General features: G+C 41.4%; 1 protein-coding gene across 2 annotated transcripts; it reads left to right on the plus strand.

Moving 5' to 3' along the window:
• Nucleotides 1–1,803: 1,803 nt before the first annotated feature.
• On the plus strand, nucleotides 1,804–13,548 carry rhoab (ras homolog gene family, member Ab). Of its 2 annotated transcripts, XM_070911003.1 has the most exons (5): nucleotides 1,804–1,896; nucleotides 9,919–10,076; nucleotides 11,433–11,553; nucleotides 12,721–12,851; nucleotides 13,315–13,548. In XM_070911003.1, the coding sequence occupies exons 2-5, from the start codon at nucleotides 9,921–9,923 to the stop codon at nucleotides 13,486–13,488; spliced, it is 582 nt and encodes a 193-aa protein (XP_070767104.1). In that variant the 5' UTR covers nucleotides 1,804–1,896; nucleotides 9,919–9,920; the 3' UTR covers nucleotides 13,489–13,548. The 2 variants fall into 2 exon arrangements, with proteins under 2 accessions (XP_070767104.1, XP_070767105.1); XM_070911004.1 differs by lacking the exon at nucleotides 1,804–1,896 and having other exon boundaries at nucleotides 9,906–10,076.
• Nucleotides 13,549–21,845: the final 8,297 nt, after the last annotated feature.

The raw sequence follows: 21,845 nt of genomic DNA on the forward strand, positions 1-21,845 counted from the left end.
AATAATCATATGGCTGGATTATTAGTTGTAGGGTGCATTCAGTAATTCGGGTAGCTTGACTTCTCTTTCAGCCACTTTGGCAGGCAAAAAAAATCTGTTAAAATTCTAATTATTTTGTAAAGATTACAGCTCTGCTTTTGGATCCTGTTGGCAAAGGTGGTCATTCACAGCATTGTTTTTCCTTTGTTAAATAGTTTTCATGACTTTCATTTTCCTTATCTGTCCCTACTTCTGCAACAACAGATCTTGTTCAAACTAACAACGGTCTCTTTCCCTCTCTGTGCTGTGGCTGTTGCACAGTCTTTTCTGTTTTAGTTTTCAGAGATATTTCTTTATATCTATATGAAATAAAAGACGATTGTATGAAATTAGAACAAGTGTTTCAGTCTTTGCTGCGTTACTGTTGTGATATTTGCTGCTGTCCTGCTGTGGATGTAAATGTCACTTTACTATGAGGACAGGCTAGAAAGTGGTGGGGTGGCTCAGTAGTTTCACCTGTAATATCCCACAGCAACCACATATCTGAATTCATTATTTGATAAACACGGGTAAATTGATTATAAACACATATTCCTGGTATTTACAGGTGGGATTTGCAGGTTTTACATGACGTAACACCAAAGACTGCCACATCATGGTATGAAATGTATGACAAGAAATAAAAGGGTTGGAATGAGTAGAACATCCAATTCAAGTCAAAGTTAATGTTAACAACTATAAAAGAATCTACTCTTACATTTATAATCTATTTAGGACTACTCTGACTATGGTCACGATAAATAATACCAGTAGACTTGTCTTGTGTTCTGCCTGAACGCATGGTTACAGTTACAATCTCAGTTTTTAAGCCAACATGAACAAGAAGTCCTGAAAAATGGAAATAAAACCGGGCAAACTATATTTGCTGAGGAAGATCATGTGACATGATCACAAGCTCCTCAACAGCTTGTCAGCTGCTGTTTCCAGGTCCATCTCAACTACTCAATTACAGTATCTGCAGTACTGTATTAAGTACCTTACAAAGTGTCCTTTTACAACTGGGTTCTCAAGCCCTCTTCTTTGAGTGTTTTACATGATTTGCCCTCAAAATACCTAAATTTGTTTAGTTACCGAAACTGGCCGCCAGGTGGAGCAATGAGTACAGACTACTGCGGACAGTTAACTTCGGGCTCACAGGCAATTACAATGAAAGAAAGTTACAGCTTCAGTGCTGGCAAAGCTATAATGAGCTTAATTAACTCTGATTAAGGAAATAATACAATTTGCTCTATATAAACGCGGGGTAAACCCAGCATTTATTTTATACTGGACCAGTATAGTTTTTTTATTCGTTTAGCCAGAAGCTCAACAATTGTTAATCCTGGGACCCAGACTCGTGAAAAAACAGTGGCACCTACTTCAGATATTAGGTAAGGCTCCACAGTGACTCATTTTAGACCCCAGAAAGTTTAAGAAACTCATTTAGGTTAGTCTACCTGTAGCCTCTTTACAAAGCCAGCAGTGCAGAGCTCTGCCTCGCTAGATTAAAAATAGACTCATCCACAGCTGCATTGAAACGCGTTATCCCTCTGAGAGTTGTTATATTGTCATGTCATGTCTGAAAATAGGCTGTTTATAGCTCGACGTAATTGCACTAACGTTATGGATTTCCACACAGTTGACGGGCCTGTAACTCTGCTCATACACCTCGTGCACGCGCAGGTGTGGCTCTCCGGCTCGTGCCCGCCACCCCTCCCCCCAGCTACAAACTACAAACCCCTGGCGGCGCGCTCCCGTGAAGCAATTCATTGTATCAGATTGAGACGGGAGGAAACAGCGAGCGACTCGACTGGTCGGCGAAGCAACTCTGCCCCGGGAAACACAGAAAAATCCGACTGCTCGTCACATAAACTGCAGGTAAACTAGTTTCTGGAATAGCAGACAATTGTGAAGTGCTACTTTCTTCGTATTGTTTACTTTAAAAGCTGACTGGGCTATTTTAAAAGTTGCCCGGAGCGTTGAGAGGCCGTGGCATCAAAGCTAAAAGCTAGCGAGGTTAGCTAACGGTATAGCTACGTTAGCTTCCCCCCCAACCGACCTCAATTTCAACGCCGCTTCCGCAGTTGCCACACCGTTGTGCTGAGGAGAAAACTGCTGTAGCCTGAGTGTGGGAACTCCTGAGACCGAAACACCGTGGTCAGACTCTACCGAGGGCTGTCGGTACACTACGAAAACTTAAGTGATGATTTTAAACCGAACCGCTATGACTGGCCTAGATTGGCGATCAAGCCGTAGCCAAACAATGAGGCTTTTTTTTTTTTTTTTTACTGACTTGCCTCGGCTGACCAGGCGGCTTCCCACAGGCTCAGCGTCACTTCTTGAATGGCTGCTAGTGGTCGTTAGATGTTAATTTCCCCGTTAACATGTTGAACACTGTAAGGATCAAGTAAACCACCGATGTACTTTCTTTCATCACAAAAACCGTATTTTGTCGTTTTAGAACATGTCGGTGACCATAGATCACACCGTATCTGTTGGGAGGGGCTTTTAAGTTTTACGTTTTTCTCATATGAGAATTGTCATGGACAATGTTCGCCTCTGAGAAGTCATATGTATAATATTTGTGGGTCTCGCTTGATGTTTATTTTGGATAGGGGCCACCCACCCATTCTTCCACTGCGGACACACTGGCCATCTGTTGCCTCTGTGATGACGCCATCTTTCCGGTGACCCACCCAGTGGCTAACTGGTTTAAGAACAATGTTTGACTAAACACTGGGAGCTCTCACAGGCAAGCCCACAACTTTTTCTGTGAGTTGGCCACGGTGGCTAATAGCCCACACTTAATCATTTTCAACCACCATCACATAAGCGTAAACCATTTGACCACCTAGGGCTGGGTGATACTGAAGTCTATCATCATATTTTTTTTCCTCAACCACAGTTATTGGTGGTGTGACAATATTCTGGGTGAGAGTTGGTGTTTTCATACAAGAGTAAGTCAAAGGTAGAGATACGTGATATGGTGTTGGGTACAAATAGCAGTAATGTGTTTGATTGTCAAGCTGGCTGACACATTTCTTGTTTAATTTCACCCTGACAAACATTAACAAAATGTTATTTAACTGTATAACAATGGGAAAGTATTTATTTATATATTTGCAAGCCATATTACAATACGTATAATCTAATCTCGTAGCAGTGTCAGCATGTGACATCCACACCTGTATCTAAATAAGGACTTTTTACATGCAGATCTGCGGTAACAGATGCATGATTTCAAACATTATATTTTTGATGGGGGCTCAGTGAAACCTTTTTGTATTTTTTTTGCCAGTGTAGATAAGCCTCTGTGATAGCATTTAGTCCATAAGAACATACAATAGCTATGTTTGCTGCACCTAGGACAGGAGGAGAGGGCGTGGCAGATTTTATTGCAGGTTTTGCACACTGACAGTTTATTAAGCTCATATCCTCTCCTCCACGGTGATTGAGGAAGATGGCAGTGACTTACTGATATCCAGTTTCATTAAATGACCCATTGATAAATTAAGCCAAAAAAGTCTCCTAATGACTTCTTATACAGTCAACACGTAACAAAGACGAGCTTAAGACTGATACAATTTGTCTGGTTGGTGGTTATTATCAAATAAGCATATTAAGGACACTGTCTTGTGCTTTTTTTTTTCTTCAGGGGTTTCTGCTAAAGCAGTACGTTGTCTCCTTTCACCAAATGGTTAATTTTAAATGTTTATCAGCAATTTCTTATTATCAGTGTTTTCCTGAGCAGCAGTTGCTCATCATAGTCTTAATGGTGTAAGACTACTTACACCATTAAGACTTATGTAAATTATTTGTTTTTTGATTTGATTGTAAGGATTAGAGTCTCAAAACATAAGTGTGTATTATGAAATGATTGTGCTTATTAACAAGTTGTGTTTATTAGGCATTAATGATTACACAGGTGGTTTGAATGGATCCTGGTGGCAGTCTTTTTTCAGAGCGGTTTGACTTTTCTGTGCAGCCACTCCGAGCGCTTCTAGTTGAAAATCTAAGAACTTTCCAGAAAGGCGGCGGTGTCTTCACTGTTGCTCTTTTGGGGCAACCACTCATATAGGCCCATTAGATGGGGTGGGACTTGTCATCCTGGTGACCAAGAAAATTCTGTTGTGTCTGTCTGAGCTTTGTAATATAACATGAACTTTGATGTCAGAAACTATTACAGAGACAGAAAAGCCCATTTGTGGGAGCAGATCGTCCAGACACTGAACGCCGATGGCAGGTGTTGTGCTTTTATCACCGTACGCGCTGTACGCTTGTTGTTAGCTGTGTAGTCAATCATCTGTTAATGTAGCGTTAAGATATTGTCATAGAAACAAAACCGGAGCAGGTCATGGTTTGGTACATTCTTGGTACAGCAGGGAAAACAATAAAATGTAGAAAATCTATATACATTTTTTACATTTATTTTTAAAAATGTAAACATTCAACATACATATTGGGATACAGTGATCCAACTCGTGTTGATGGACTTGTAGTTTTTGAACCAGGCATGGGTACTTGATACACCAGCACAACCCACACCACACTTGATGTAAACAAGATTACTGAACAATATTTATAACAATGACTATAGTAAAATATATGTAAAATAGAACAAGGGGAACGTGTTGCTCTTAGGAGGAGGTTGGTTAGAAGGAGCACATATTGGCACAATGGCATCCTGGCTGAATCTACATCTGTCCACTGCAGACGCACTATCCACAACCTGGATGAGTAACTAGTATCAATTGGTTAGTATTAATTAGTATAATGTTATGACATGAAGGTATAATGTTAGTAAAATAAGATGTTAATTATATATTATTATATAAATTCCAGTTGGACAATGCAGCAGTTTAAGAAATACACAACCAACATGTATAATGTTTGTAGGTTTTGTTCCTTCATTAAATCCTTGTCCAAGAGTAATGGTCTTCATGTGTGAATTAATTTGTTAATGCTAAAGTACAAACCTGTCAATAATCATAACCATTGATGCACAACAATGAGTTCAACATAACAGGTAAATAATGATCCATTATATTCACCTGCGAAACTTCCCCTTGTGAAATCTAACGATTATTCAAAATCGTGGTCAGCTCAAATAATGGCGCTCATGTAGTAATTGCGACAGGCTGCTTCAATTGGCAATATGATCAGTCTGGTTGACTTTTAATTTCAAGGGCCCCATTACTGTTAATTTCAGCGCCCACAGAAATGCATGTCAGTGTCAGAAGAAAAACACCTGCCAGGTTTCTGTGGGAGACTGAAATATTCATCAGCCGACAGTCAGTCAACCATCACCAAGCTGTGGCTAAATTTCCACGCTGAAGACTGCGTTGGGTATTTCCTGCCGTAAACACTTGCAGGCGATTAGATGCAACTGTGTGGGGGTTTCTAAAGGACAGGCTGATGAATCATCAAGCACACGGTAACCATTTTAATAATCCATTTAAAGCTGTGTCACACGAGGAAACAATGCAGCAAAAGAATACATTTGTGTTTTATGAAAACTGGTTGTGTGGACACATAAGTGGGTTTGACTGGCAGGCCTGCTGTTTTAGTTTGATAGGATGACAGTTTACAGGATACTTAACCATCCCAACATTGGAGACTAGATTGAAAGACAAGGCCTATCAAACACTGTCCTTGTTTAACAAATGATTATTATTTAATTTAAATTAATTATATTATTTATGTAGCTAAGGAGACTTGGAGGAGCTGCTTTGTCAGATTAAGAGCATCTGTTTTTCCAAAAGGAGCGCAATCAGTGCTGTGTGTGTGTGTGCGTACACGCGCAGCATGAATCAATCATTCCTGTTGGGAAAGTCAGTTGATGAAGTGAATCACTAAATTGACAGGAAGGCTTGCCCCTGCTCTCGTCCTTCTATTTTCACTGACAGTGTCTCTCTCCTTATCTGCTTTTTGTCTCTTAATTTAATCTCATGGTCTCTTTTTGGCTGATTGTTGATGGGGCCGAGATTTGCACATAGAGTAGCCTGCTCCTCATTACCTACCGGGATTATAATTGATGAGGGGAGTACATCTGATGTTCCCTCAATATGTTAACATTAACATAGCTTGCATAACCAATCTTTCCGTGGCGTACGTAAACATTTTAAATCTATGCACCAAAAGAAGACATTAGCCATAGTCTGGCTGCAGGCTATAGTTGGCGTTACATCACTTCACACATGCACCACTTCCAATGCTTGACCAGTCTATTAAGTGTTTGGCAAATGTTGGGCAGATAAGACATATTGGCAACAGCTCAAGATGATGGTGTGTGTGGTTGGTGGTAATTTCACATTGTGTTTGTTGGTGCCATGTAGACACAGCTCATGGTTCGAGTTTTGGGTGAGCGTTGGCTGGAAAATATCTGGATATAAGAAAAGGAATAGTTAGATTTTATATTCCCATACATCAAAAACTAGCTAAATCCAGATTTTTGTATTGCCTCCCGTTCACGCACTGTTTAAAGAGAAATGGCTCTCCCTTGTCTCTCTCTTTTGCCTGAAGCTTGTGGGCCAGCACTGAGCCGGTAATTTACATATTCAGCTCATATCGTGCAGGTATAGGATTAGTTGATTGGACCAAAAAAGAAAATGGAAACAATGCATGATTTTAATAGACTTTTACTAGGATTTGTCTGAAAGCCAATTTGTAGCCAAGTCAAAAGAGAGTCGAAAGAAAACCTGAAAGTAATGTGTGACATTTGCGTCTTGTATGCACTATGCCTATATGTTTCCTGCATTTTCTTTTTTCTCTGCATCATGCAGGCAACCTAAGACGTGATTGAAAGATATTTTTATAGGACCTTGTGCGCAAGACTAATCATCATTACACATATTTAAAAATGATATAGGTTACCCCTGCTTATAGCCACCCTTGTTTTCCCCAATTTTCTTATCTAATTTTTTCACAAACAGCCTCTGGTACTGCTGATCATGTTGAAGAAGGTACTTGTGGACACTGCGTTTCCAATATTGATGTAGTTGTGCAGTTTTGTTGTAATACCCTTGTACTGTGGAATGGTGTCAATGAATTTTCCTGCTTCACATGTGTCCTGTACACAAGTCAAGTGGTTGTAGTGTGTTTGCTACTCATTAGCAATGAATCAGCAAGAGTTTAATCTGGCTCAGTTTTCATAGACCATTTGCAGAGGAGTATGTGCTGTTTCCAGCATTGTATGTTACCCTGCTCTTTTGAAATGAGTTCAGGCAGTTCAGACACAACAGCCTCCACTGCTAATGGAGGTTTTCCTGTTGTGTTGCCTTTTTGTTTGCACATTGTGCACTTCATGTTGTGATTTTTCTTGATTATGCCCCTGTTACGTGTCGTCCTGCATCTTTTTGTGGCAAATAAAAGGTTTACATACTCATTTAGAAATGTTTTGTCTGATGCTGGCATTGATACCCAGAAGACTCCTGTTAGCTGTTACACTGCTCTAAAGTAGTAAGTAATAACTTGCTTATGGGCACCTAGGCTGCATTTTTGAAAGAGCGTCACATTGTTATTTATGCATTTTACCCACTGGTCAAACGTTTCAAACATTGACCATGCACCCACCTCTAGGCTACAGCTGCCCCCATTTTTGTTTAATCTTTTTTGACACCGCTGTCCTACTTAAAGTATTAATCTACCATTTATAGGATGTTCGCAGCACCACATAGTGCTTTGGTGCATTTTAGGGTCTGAAAGAAATGAGACTTGGGGCAAAAAAAAGCTGTGAAATTGAACGTCAATTGTATTAGGGAGCAATAACTGACAAGAACAATTAGAATACTTTTCTGTATTTTAATCAAATCATTGAGTTGTCACACATGAATGTGGTTGTGAACATGGGAATGTAATTAGTGTGCCCAACAGGTCATAGCAAGTGTCTTGTGTGAGAAAACGTGTTACTGGGGAAGGATGTCCAAATGTGCTGTGGTTAAGAAAAAGGCTGGCCTTTCAGCAGCCAGAAGCTGAATGTAGGCAACACACACTTTACACTGAAAATGTCAGTCGCAATCAAACTGCTGCATCGACAAAAAACAAAACAGCAAAAACTCAAGGGGAGGGAAGACGGACTGTTTGGGGCCACAGACCATCTTCTTATGCAAGGCCTATGCAAGATTGCAACAAATTTTAAGTAGTACAATCATTTTTTAGAGCAGTGTGCCAATTACTTCATAGTTAAGTAAAACAGACCCCCAAAAAGTACCTCTGCACCCAGATCTCTGGTCAAAGAGGGAAACCTCTAACCAGGGCTGTGGTAGCACCATGTTACAGCTCCAGAAATGCTGCAGCTCAACTGATGGATGCAGAGAGAACAGGAGAGCTGTCAAGGAGTTTGCTCTCCTCCACGTCTCCAGCTGACTCACTGTGATGGAGATAGCAGGGTAGAGAAACACGATTGACTGCACCTTCTCGGATCAAGGAGGAAATAACCCTTCAGGATATGATGTATTACCTTCTCTATGTGAGGTCCTGTTGTCCCTGTGCAGTTAGTAAGTACACAGTACATTTACTGTGTTGGTGTGAAAGTTATGCCTGCGGCAGGGTCATCATGACAAATGAGGTGAGTTTGATGTAGGTGAATAAAGTGATTGCTCCTCTGTTTCCACACCCGACAACGAGAGCTGTTTGGACAGTTCCTGCTCGTATTTGAAGGGAAATTGCTATTTTATGTCTTGGTCACACTCTGTTGTTGGTAAAATGTGACCATAATTCTGGTTATTTTCAATAGTAGGGCTCGGCGATCTAGTAGAAAAATCACAATCACAATAAAATGTTTAATTTCAGTCTATCGATAATTATTGATCATTTTTAATTAATTAATTAATTTTTTTAATAAAGGCCAGGAGAAAAAAGGTTGCGTTAACCACTTAAATACTTAAATGTAACCACCTTACTTTGAATTTGCCATACGCACAAGCTGATATGATAGGCTGTCTATGAGCCAGGGAGGGAGAACTCGTTATTCATTATGTGCTTTCATCGTGGTTTGCATTTAATGTATTTAAGCGACACTACCAAACATTCGATAAGACAATTTTCTTATTTAAGCGTCTGTCGCCGGTACATATCACTATTGGTTTACTGCCCAGTCTAACATTAGCAAGCGTACTTGTTATTCCAAAATCCACTTATACAACGTCACTAACTAGGACTGTTATCTTTTTATTCGAAATTCCAATTCAATAGAAAATCCATAACCTTTTATACCTGTTCCTGTGTTTGTAGAATGTAATTTCTCAGTGTGGAGTGATCCAAGCTGCTCTCAGCCAATGACACAAGACTACACGACACTCTTGTGCCCCAACTTTCCGTAACTGGGTTGGACAAGCTTATTCTCTTCCCTCCCACACTGACACGTCCGCATTACTGGAACCTCGGCTAAATTTGACTTCCTGGTAGCTCACACCTTGTTGCGCTGTGCCATAATGGCATCTTTTATGTAGACACCTGTATGTTGTTGTGTAAGGGCGTGATAGGAACCTGTAGTGCAGACATTTGGGGGGCACTGGCGCAATCTGAACACGGCAGCCTCTCAGCCTCTCCCATAATTTCACATGCAGTCTGGTTTGGAGGTGCTATTTTGTATTGAGTTAGCTGTATCTGTCACTCAGGACAGTGTTTCCTTTAGAAGGAAGTTGTAGCAGCGGAGGTGAAGCACAAACATTTTTTTGAGTTCTTGCGAAACATTTTTGGGTGCACTGTGTCTGCCGGCACCAGAAGGGCTCTTAAGGCCAAAGTACATACAGTACCTTGAGCATCACATCTCTTTCATCTTTTGACCAGCCAGAAAATTACTCTTCTGTAATAGTTGCACTTCTGATTCTACTTCATGTCATGCTTTTCCTGTGGCTCCTTGTTCATGCACTCTACGTCCTTCTCCGTGTCTTCCTGCAGGGATGGCAGCCATCCGTAAGAAGCTGGTGATAGTGGGGGATGGAGCTTGTGGGAAGACCTGCCTCCTGATTGTCTTCAGCAAGGACCAGTTCCCTGAGGTCTACGTCCCCACCGTGTTCGAGAACTACGTTGCTGACATAGAGGTGGATGGCAAACAGGTGAGACCATTGCAGTGATTCTGTGTCACTCCTGTTCGCCTTGTCATGTCAGAGTGGTGCCTCGGGTGGATGGATTGATCCAAACCTGAGTCACATCGAAAGCTGTTGTACCACCTTGTTAAATAAATGTTTTATATGGTGACCAAATGCCATTTAATGACTCTTTACTGAATATTTTGTGCTGGGATCAGGGCTAATTGTATTCCTGGGTGCCTAATCATGCAAGTGAGTGTGTTGAGACTGTACTTACTTTCACAGATTGGTTCGTTTGAGCGTAGTCACAGGCCGGCAAATTAATTGTCAAAATATTTTGAGGTGTACAAGGTGTGTGAGTCGGTTTTATCAAAAATACAGTCAACTCAGACTAACCAGGGGTCTAGTTATCTATTTGATTTTAGAGCATTGCCTACACGTGGATACAGATGGACACATTGATGATAGTGTTCATGCGTGATTCAGATAAACCTTTTGCTGTGTGGCCTGGCCGCAAATCCTGCTTAACCCCTTGTGCTGCTGAAGAGGACTTGGCTACTTCTCTCAAGTGTTATACTTTTCTCGATGTCTTGATCTGGTTTCCTTTCCCCATTTAGCTTTGCAGTCTGCTCAGAGAGGTTTTTATGTGTCACTGTCACATTTTGTACTGTTAAGGCTTAAGTGCTATGTGCCAGCGTATTTATTTGTGTGTGTGTGTGTGTGTGTGTGTGTGTGTGTGTGTGTGTGTGTGTGTGTGTGTGTGTGTGTGTGTGTGTGTGTGTGTGTGTGTGTGTGTGTGTGTGTGTGTGTGTGTGTGTGTGTGTGTGTGTGTGTGTTTTTCTGGTGCTAATTTCACACTTTGTATTAAATTACTCTCAAAAAGAGTCAAACGTGTCAGTTTCACCATCAAAGGTCAGAAACTTCCAAAGTAAATTTTAAGCACTAAACTCACATTTTAACCGTGTTTTCATTCAAATTATATTGAACTGTGAATCATTAAAAGAAAGTCCAACATCTAAATGATAAAAAAGGAATAGAATATTACAGAGGCACTCCACCTAGATATTATAATATAATTATAAATGTTATTTGTCGTTTTCCTCCTGTATACTCATAATTATTTTGCTATTATGATGCACTAATTTCTCCCTGTGGAATACAAAAATGAATCTGTCCTTATGGTTTCTGGTCAGGACGAGGTCTGCTGCAGTCCTGTTTAATTATCTCATTTATTTTCTGGCTTCAACGTGAAGGTTCTGTTGATCAGGACCAACATTGTGTAATAACTTCTCTCCCTCCTTTTTTTCTTCCTCTTCTTCTCTTTCCCCTTTTCTTTGTCCTCCTCGCTGCCCTCCCCACCCACATTGTGTGTGTGTTTGTCAGGTGGAGCTGGCTCTCTGGGACACAGCGGGTCAGGAGGACTATGACAGGCTGAGACCTCTCTCCTATCCAGACACTGACGTCATCCTCATGTGTTTCTCCATAGACAGCCCTGACAGTTTGGGTGAGTAAAAACACACACGGACAGACGCACACCTACACACATTCAAGCATGACATAAAATACCACATCTTCGTCTTTCCTACGCACTCCCCCATCTTTCCGTTTTCATAAGAAGTTATTTTTGGGGTCTGTAGATTGTGTGTTCATCCTATTGTGACTCTTAATACCACTTGTAGAAGAATTGCTTACATTTGCACACACACACACACAGACAAATCATTTGTCATGCAATGGCATGCCGCAATGCTGTAAAACAAGCCATGCCTTTCTGTCAAAATGATTGAGCTACACTTCCCTGACCATATGGAAATGGCTTTGCATAAAATAAGGTGATAAAAACTGCAGATAATTAAAGTGCCAGACATAAATTAAATGAGAGGAAGTCACTATTGTAATAAAACAAAGGCTTATTGTACTAAAGCTTGTAATTTAGAATTGTTCTACATTCTTCAGACATTACATTTTTGTTTTAAGTGTGTTTTTGCTGACCAAGTATTCTTCTTTTTTGATTGAGCGCTTGATGCTCAGGGGAGATATGGAGGTTCTTCTTTTTGTTTTGTTTTTTCTTGTCTTCTGAAGCAGAATTATCTTTGCAGCCACTCGCATTTTAAATTAAATTAAATTTTGTAAATGTAAGTCTAATCAAAATGCTGGCAACCTGTGATTTAACTCTTGTTCACTCACTTAACGATAAGGATAATTGCTGCACCATCAAATAGCTTTTATGTAAATGTTCCATTGTCAATTTCTGTGGGTTTTCCTTTGAAGCAAGAAGAAATGGCACCAGCATTTCCTATGAGTTTGTGGGACTATACACTTGGTTATAGCTATTTCCTGTTTTCCCTCATAAGTGAGACATACGCAGAGAGGCTCAAAAAATAAACCACTCCAATATCACAGGGTGTGAATGGTCAAGCAATGGAAAATATGCAAATACTGGTTTTATAGTTCTATCACCTATTCCTTTGTTTGGCTGTGGTGGCCTCCCATTGCTAGAAAGGTTATCCCACAGCTGAAAAACTTTAAATACAGTAAAGATCCATTACATCTACTGTAATGGGCCATGCATTGAATTTTAGTCTGACAACCAAAATAACCTCGGACATGCACACGCATACACCCAAAATCTCAGGTCAGGTCAATCATTGATATATTCCTTCCTTCACAGAAAACATTCCAGAGAAGTGGACCCCAGAGGTCAAACACTTCTGTCCCAATGTTCCCATCATCCTGGTAGGAAACAAGAAAGACCTGCGCAACGACGAGCATACACGCAGAGAGCTGGCCAAGATGAAGCAGGTACCTTAATTCTATCACTATTTTGGGTGTTCTGCTGATGGGGTTCTTGTGAGTGAATGGGGCCATGTTGTGACCAATCACGTGCAGACAGATTTATTAAGGTGGTGCACGTCAACTTTGATAATTTGGTCGGACAAAAGCATAACGACCACCCAACCAGAAGGTGTCAGCCCTGCGTATTACACAATTTATATGCATGTCTTTCTTTACCATACACACAGATGGGCATAGAATACCACCTTATTGTATTACATTTCAAACCTTCATCTCGGCTTACAAATACCTTTTCCCCCACTCAACTATATCTATCATTGACAACTGAAGTACAGAGCAGTTAGTAAAATGTGTAAATATCACAGCAGTAGTTAGCTTTATTAGGTAGTATTTTCTAGACTCATGAATATTCAGGGATACAGTGAACATGTTCCGAAACTAAATCCTTGGTTTTCTCTTCATCCTATAGGAGCCAGTGAAGTCAGAGGAGGGCCGGGACATGGCCGGCCGGATTGCAGCATTTGGTTACATGGAGTGCTCTGCTAAGACCAAGGACGGCGTGCGGGAGGTGTTTGAGATGGCCACCAGGGCGGCACTGCAGGCCCGCCGTGGCAAGAAGAGCAATAAATGTGTACTGCTGTAAAATAGCCGACATATTTGGACAGTTTTCACCCTGGACTACTGTACTCAGGGCTAGGGCTCAGGAGGGGAGGAGGGATTACTAGATGGGAGAGGGAGGGAGGGGAAGAAAAGAGTGCAGTAAATGACTACCGCTGTAAAATGGCTGTTTGTTGGACTGAATTTACCCTGGGACTTGGATTTGGGAAGCTTTGATGGAGAGGGACGGGTGGGTGGGTGGATGGATGGGGGAGGAGGGGGGAGCAAACTGTAAACCATTGGGCTCTTTACCTGTGGGTTTACCATCAACGTGGGGAATTTCCACCAGCCAAACGCTGGTAGATTTTGTCTTTTCAACAAGCCACATACACTGATGAAGATTATTAGGAGATCGTGGTCCTTTATAAAAAGAACAACAATCTAGCTGACTTGTACAAAAAAAAACTGATTTTCTGGTGAATTATCGGATGTTCCAGTGACTGTGGACAACAAAAAAGGTTTAGTTTCCTGCCAGGATGACTTGACAGCTGGATGGGGGCAAACGCACAGCACAGTAAATGAGTACCACTGTAAACAGCCGCCAGTGGACTATTTCTCCCCAGATGTTCATACCTGGACTTGGGGCTAGGGTGGTGTGGAGGGGATGGGAAGAACAAAGCACAGTACATGGGTATGACCATGAAGAGACTGAATTCACCAAACCAGAGCAAAACTTTCATAGTTTCGCACATTCAGCTTACTTGTTATATGCTGTAGTTACCTGGGCAGGTCATTTGAAAGTAGGCAAATCAACTGTAAACTGTATTAATTAAGTGCTCCTCAAAATGAGGCTTTAAACAGGTTTGAGGTTCGCTTGCAGCTCAATTCAAGAACAAAAAAAAAACATTCGTTGTAAAATAAGGCATTTAGAGAAGTCTGTCCTGAGAGGGTTGTTGTATCCACTGTGTTGTGGTCATGTGCTGTCAGGTGCTCAGGTCGTATGTGTCGTATTATCAGAGGGGCGTGGAGCTAAGTGCTCACATGTCCAGCTCAGTGCCGTTCAGTCTCTCACTGTGGCTAATCCTGCGCTTACAGACTCACAGTGACAAACACATTGAGGCCTACTCTGTCTGAGGTGATCTGTTACAGCCACCTGATAGTGAATGCACTATTATGTGCAGATAAACTGCACCTAGTGTGCAGTTTGAATTGACAGAAGAGTGCCCTCAGTGCCACCTGTATTCCAGTTGTTGCTTTAAATAAGTATCTTACCATAGCAGTGTTGTAGAGGGCAGTGTAAAGTTTACTTCCAGAGAAGCAGCATTGTGACGCCCTCAGTGTCGGGGCTGGACATTTAAACTATTCACATGCTGGTGACTCTTGACTGAGTTTGGTTTGTCTACTCAGCTATCACCTGAAGGTTCTTTAACATTAAAAAACTTTTTTGGACGGGGCCAGTAGAAATGAGAGGTGAATTGTGGTCCCACCGGAGGACGAAGGTAGCTTCCTGCCCTGCGTAGTACAACCTGAGCAAACTCTGCTGTAGCTCAGCTCCCATCCCTTCCTTTTCCACATAGCTGACTGCTGGTGCTCACCTTCCCCTGGTTTTAGACCAGGACAAAGAACAAGGAGAGGAGAGTATTGTGTTTACATGCACACCACTGATTTCCACATTTGGGATGAACGACTATTAATTTTATTTGTGTAGGCATGTATAAAGGTCAAATGTACAATAACCAGAACTAGTTCATGTTTTAGGGGGAAAAAAGGTGCCTGGGATATACCATGTTGTCCTCCATATATATGTATGCCTTTTACTGGTTAACTGTTAGTACCTGCCATCTGTTTTAACAGTTCAACTTAAAACAACAGACAGAGTCACGTGACATGACCTTTGCATGGAAATGCCAGAATTGTCAGGTTGGGCAGCCGGATAGATTCTGGCGTAAGTCATGCTGGTGATCTACATCACTAACTAGCGTAGTGCAAACTGAACAGCCAATCTGCTGTATGTTGAACAACTGGGGGTATTTTTTTTAAAGGTATTTCGACTCTAAAAATGGTATGAGTGGCATTTATCAGCCACCAGCCTTCCCTGACTCTTCTGTGTGTTGAACTACCAGAACCTGATTCTTTTGACAGTGTTGTACCCTCCTGTTCTTTTTCCTGGCCTACAGGGAAGAGCCTGTTCCAGAAAACTAGTCTTGTGGTGTTGTTTTTATACTTTTATTTCATAAATATGTTGTCTATCAGTATTTAAAATAGAAGGTTGAAGACTAGGGGACTGCATATGTGTCATTGCTTTAGTCTATTATGTGCTTTACCTGAATTTTTCTGATGATTTACAATTGGTTGTAACAACCCGTCAATCATCCCTGCCAAATGCTGTTGTTAGGCAGTCAGGAGAAAGGCTGGCCTCTCGGCTGCCTGTCTAGAGCATTGCTAGGACCACATGTGATGGCTGTTTTTCTGTTTGCTTTTTTGTTTTGAACACAACTTGCCTGAAAAGATGAAAGGAAAAAAAACAATGCAGGTCTCCTTATGTACAAATCATTTTTATTTCTACTTATTATTTTATTTTTAAATCCTAATTCTGGATGCTGAAGCAGTGATGTAAACCGGGACAGGAAAACCAAGCTGTATGCAAAGTCTGTAAATATGAAATGTGGGTTTGTTCATACTAGACTATACACATGCACAGGACTGGAAACTGTATTTGTAAACTAGCTTTGGTTTGTGTAATAAATTACTTTGTATAACACCCTGCTCCTCTTCATTGTGGCCTAACAATGCATTTGGTGATCATGGCTTCTCTTGGACGCGATATATCAATAAATACAGATTGTGTACTAGTGATGCATGTAGTAGTAGGTTTTAAATCTTCCTGGTGCAGAGTCACAGATCATTGCAACAATAAAATCCCGCAGCAGCACCTTTTTGAGTGGATGAGAAGTCCCACACAGCGTCATCTGATCATAACCCAGGGCCAGCAAACACAATGACGCGTGAATTTCATCCAAACCCCAAATACCACTGACAGATTAGATTTATTTGACAATCATAAAATACACATAACAGCCTCACCTGGAGACGGTTATCACATACACTTACAAACACTTACACTTACAAAGGTTTAAAGGATGAAATTACAAGTTCTGGAAAGTTCTGGATCCAAAAAGGATGGCCTCTGTTTTCCCTGGATGAAGAAGAAGAAGCAAGTCCCAACATGCTGAAGCTCCTCACTCAGACTTTTCAACAACTGCTAACGAGACATGAAAATAGCACAACCATTCACATAGAGAAAAAGCTTAGAGGAACAGGCATCCTTCAACAGATTAATATATAATAAAAAAAAGTGAGGCTCTAGGACACTCCGTTGAGGAACCCCACAACTGATTTTAGCTTTGGAAAATGTCCCTTTGATGTCCACTATCTGTCCTACAAGAGAGGTAAGAATTGACCCACTGAATGGCCAACTTGGAGGTCTCATATTATTCTCATTTCAGCTCTATATTTTTATTCAAGAGTAGCTTTGCGTGATTTGTCCAAAAAAGTCCTTATTGATTAAGCAGTTTCTGAATACGTGTTGTATGTGTTTTGATACTTTCACAGTATTTATATATGTAGCACCTAGACCTGCTTTATAGCCACAAAATACATGGAAATCTCATTTTCTACAATATGGGACCTTTAAACCCCATGGCCTTTGGCTTAAACAGCAGGATATCCTGATCTACAGCATCAAAGGCCTTTTGAAGGTCTAACATGACCATCCCACAGAATCAACCTCCTCTCTGATGTTGTCTATTAAATAAAAAAGACAGGTTTCGGTGGAATGGGATTTTCTGTATCCTGACTGTTGTTCAAGTGATATGTTGTGAATTAATATGTATGTATTAATCTGTTCATGTGTGATCTTTTCTTTGAGATATTTTTTCGGCATTTTTGCCTTCATTACATAGTGACAGCTGGAGAAAGACAGGAAAGGTGGGAGAGAGAGATGTGTGATATTTTCAATGACCTTGAAAAGGACACTTTAATTGAAACTGGTCTATTATTTCTTTTCTCAAACGTATTACCCTTCGTATAAAGAGGAATGACTCTAGCACTCTTGAGATCTATGGGTAGCTTCCCTTGCTCTTCGGAGAGATTGATTAAATGGGCTACAACCGGTGTAATACACTCTGCTGAGACCACACCACTCCACACCATGTGCCAACAGCCTCACTCTGAGGCCTGTGCTGCAGTGAGAACAGAGTGTGTGGGATGCCGAGGTGAGGCAGTTTCAGCCTGTGTGGGATGATGCTGGATGTTGTGGAGTAATATCGGGAAGCTGCAGGCATGTGTGTATAGAGAGTGTGGAGCTGCTCTGTAACCAACAATAAAAGACAGTAGTTGTGTAAGGCAGTGTGGAGGAGTGGAAACCTAGGAACAAAATGGATAAATGTATGAGCTGGATAGTGCTCACAAGGAGCATGCATATACAGTAACCTTTTCATTTAGAAGCATACATATTTAGCCTTACATGCAGCGCACATGCTTTCTAATCAATGGAGTCACAATTTCTACAACTGATGTGGTGGCCAAAATCTCTCCATGTGTGATTCTGTTTTGAGCTACAAGCCACTTGAATTTGAACACTGAAATCATCAATTTGTTGACACAACCAGAGCAATAAATGTTCAGATTCAACTGTTATGATGTTGGTGCCACTGTTAGCGTGGAGGACAAGAAGACACAATAATAAAAATTAAGTAAAACATCCATCCATATCCATAGAGGTAACTTAATAACTCCAAACCTCATGGAAAATACTATTGACACAAAAACAGGTCTCCTTCACTGTCACTGATCAAGAATCAGCCATAGGGAGTCATTTAGAACTGAATGTGAAAACAGTAATCTAAATAAAAGAGTGTGTGTTGGGCCACATTTCCTTTGTTCCTGGCTCTCCTGCTGTTATTCCTTCCGTTGCATACAGTTCAGACCACAGGTCAAACTCTAGTTTCCACCTTGTTACATCAGAAAGGTGCCCAGAGTGACCTTTGGCAGCTTATATAGGAGACTTGTGTGGTATGGTAGAAGGAGGAGGAGGAGGAGGAAGAGGGATGAACAGCTATAGAAAATGGAGGGATGGGTTGTAGCAGCAATGATGTATTACAAGAGGCTCAGTGGGTGGATGTGAGAAGAAACAAGAAGTCAGCTTGTGCTTCTCTGACTGAAAATGACTACCTGCAAATGAGAGAAGAGCTCTTTTTACCCTCTCTGTGAAACACTAGAGCATCAGCTAGAACACTTAGCTGCATTTTACATTGTAATAGCAGATCTTGCTGTTTGTTATTAAACAAGGAGTTTGGACAGTGATGGGTAAATTTTAGTGCTTTCATCGCCCACTTGAATTGCAGCACACTGGCTTAAAGTGTCTTAAACTGCTGTCATCCACATTGCTGAACGCTGACAAGGCTACATCCAGAGGAGGTCATAAGCAGACGCTACACACTGGCACAAAGACCGCAACAACATGTGCAGCCATGTTGGCCACGCACACATCACTGGGTTTTGAGTAAGAGTAAGATTTAAACATAGGAGGCAACTTGTTGGAACCACAGTGGGTCGGTTCCATCAGCATTATTAAATTATTAAATTAAGGCTATTCATCACTGATTCAAAACATGTAGTCCTACTCATCTGCCCACAGCAGCTTTAACGCTCTGCTAGGGGAAATGACTGAGGCCCTCTAGAGAGACATTCAGAGCGAAACCAGAGTTAAAGAGGAAGGAAGGAAGTTTGTCACTGCCGGTGCCTACTCCACCCAAAACTGGTGGCCGGGGCACCATGTAAAACAAGACGCTGCCGCTGGTGCAACACTTGAAGGGGCACGAGCTGGAGGGAGGTTGCTGTGGGTGACGAGACTGTCCCCAGACTCTGTCTCTCTCTGTCTCTCTCTCTCTCTGTATCACCCCCCCTCCGCTCTCTGCTCCGGCAGCCTGTCGGCCGGAGAGAGGAGTAACGCGCAACGCGACTTAACCGCCGGCTTTATATACCTGCCTATTTTTAGCCCCTCGCGAGCCCAACTCGAGTTAACCAATATGATCTCATCATCCGCCAGACTTGTCCAATGGGATGAGAGGGAGACGAAGGAAGCCGTCAAATGGGAGGCAGCGAGAGGAGAGAGGGGGGCGGGATACACAAGGGCCTATTATGTGCAACGAAACAGGCAGCGAGCGAGGCAGAGGGGGAAGACCTCTCACTCTGCCGCTTTTCCAGTGTACCATAAACTTTTGAGTCTAAAGAGCAGTTTTCAAGCTATCTGTTCCACTAGCCTCAGTGATACAATAGATGTTCTCATACAGGGTTTCATTCCAATGAGCTAAAACGTGATTTTAGGGTATTCTGTCCATATGAAGAGAAATGAACTATGTTCTGGCTAGTAAAAATTAAGCATGTTGATAAAATAACATGTTAGCATTCAACAACAACAAATCATGCTCCCACAGAAACCCTTCTGTGCTTCAAAGCTTTCATAGCATGCCTTGTTCCCATTTTCAAGGTTGTCTCCTTTGAAGTCTCCAATATGTCACGATGGCCGACAGGTCCGTCCAACTCCAAAGGCTTCTACAAATGTGGTAGGTACATTTGGCCTGAATTTTTGGGACATACACGTGTGCTTGTGGTCTTCAATTCCCCCCCAAGTCATTGTGCACCATCACCCAAGGCTAATTTAAGATGACGCTCCTAATGGGAGGAGACAAAGGTTCAGCCCACACTTGCCTTTAATGTGGATTCACTCCAGAATTCATTTTTATTTTGTTTCAATGAACATTCAACTTCCTGTCAAGAAGAGCTCTCATTTCATGTAGGATTCAACCTCGCTGAACTTTGACCTGTGACATTGTGAGACCCACCAATGTCCAGCCAATTTCAGAGAGAGCTTGGGCGTATTGATCAATTCTTTACTAACTTTGCCTGTTACCCATGGGATACTAACATTAGCCGGCTATTTATTTTAATTCATTTATTATTTATTAAGCTCCTGTGTTTTATGGTTGCCCATGTCAATAACAGTGCAAGTAAATATTACCTTTCCAATTACAGTCAGAGTGTTCATTAGTCTTCCAAAGGAGGGGGCCCCTGAAATGAGACGGAGTTGGATCAACACCCAGTAAAAAACAACAATTGATCAAAGTGGTGTTAAAAGTCCTGTTTTATAGCCAGATGTCTTCCAAATGAATGCTACTACTAGTATGTAGTGAATGAGGAAATGGCAAACACATGGCAGATCCTGTTTGCTAACTTACAAGCCACAGGGGTGTGCCATAATGTGGTTTATAGTGCCTTAATGCATGCAGACTTTACAGACACTTCTAACATTAGACTGAAACATTTCTGATTAGTAATTGTTGAGAATCCACAGGTCCGCTGTGCTTATGTATGCTGCTGTAGCTTGCGCGTGAGAGTGATTCCTCTTTTAACTACTGTGCTATTCATCTTTTCAATAGACGATCGTTGGACCGGCTGCTCTGTCTGTCTGAGGTGTATTTTTTTTGTCGTGACTTTGGAGTAAGGCCTTGACAAGGATTGCCCTGTGATTGTGAGTCATCCATACACTCACCTACTCTGTTGTTTCCCAAACTTTTATTTTTAGGCTGTCACAAACACAACACCCAGTGACGCATCTGTATCTCTTTCTCCGGTGGAACAAGAGTTTATTGTCCCCATGACACATTTCACTTTTAAATAAACAAAAAAGCACTGGTTGCACCCATTATTTAACTTCTCAACCTTGCTGAGATTACTCAACCACAGTGGTAATGTTCTTATTTTAGGCCACTGTACCACCACTACCACTGGCCACCAATCGTGCTCCCGCCAATCGCGTCCCCACTCAAAAGGTTCCAACACATCATCAGTCAGACCCACTCCCTCTAAAATACTCACTCCACCCTGTCATAAACTCCATCACATCTGTTAAACAATTCAAATCTAAATGACTCTCTGGGATTAAACCTGATCGGCCAAACATGTAGCTCTTAATGAAGATTATGCTGAAATCAAATATCACAGCAAAGGCTTGAATGAAGCCTATGGGAATGCTATGTAACTATGTATATGTTTCCATGTTACTAATGTCATATTTACCATCGGACATTAAAAACATCATAAAGTAGCCTTTTGTTTTTAAGATGAACAAGTCTCATTTTTCATTAGCCTACAGATCATTTCTGCCTTTTAAAACTAATGTCCTTTGAAGGATGTTGGCACAGTGGGCTTATTGAATCTTCTGTTAGAAGACTCTAAATGGAAAATCGTGTGTGTGCTGGTGTTCTGGCAATTCTTGAGTATTTGATGTTAAAAAATGGGCATATTATACATTATGTTCGACCTCTAAATGTCTTTCCCACC

Source organism: Enoplosus armatus, chromosome 8 (genome assembly GCF_043641665.1).
Source record: "Enoplosus armatus isolate fEnoArm2 chromosome 8, fEnoArm2.hap1, whole genome shotgun sequence".
Lineage (NCBI taxonomy): Eukaryota > Metazoa > Chordata > Actinopteri > Centrarchiformes > Enoplosidae > Enoplosus > Enoplosus armatus.

Coding starts and splice junctions, on each gene's coding strand:
- rhoab (XM_070911003.1), top strand. CDS start 9,921: ATGGCAGCCATCCGTAAGAAGCTGGTGATAGTGGGGGATGGAGCTTGT. Junction 10,077..11,432: donor TAGAGGTGGATGGCAAACAG/GTGAGACCATTG, acceptor TGTGTTTGTCAG/GTGGAGCTGGCTCTCTGGGA. Junction 12,852..13,314: donor AGCTGGCCAAGATGAAGCAG/GTACCTTAATTC, acceptor TTCATCCTATAG/GAGCCAGTGAAGTCAGAGGA.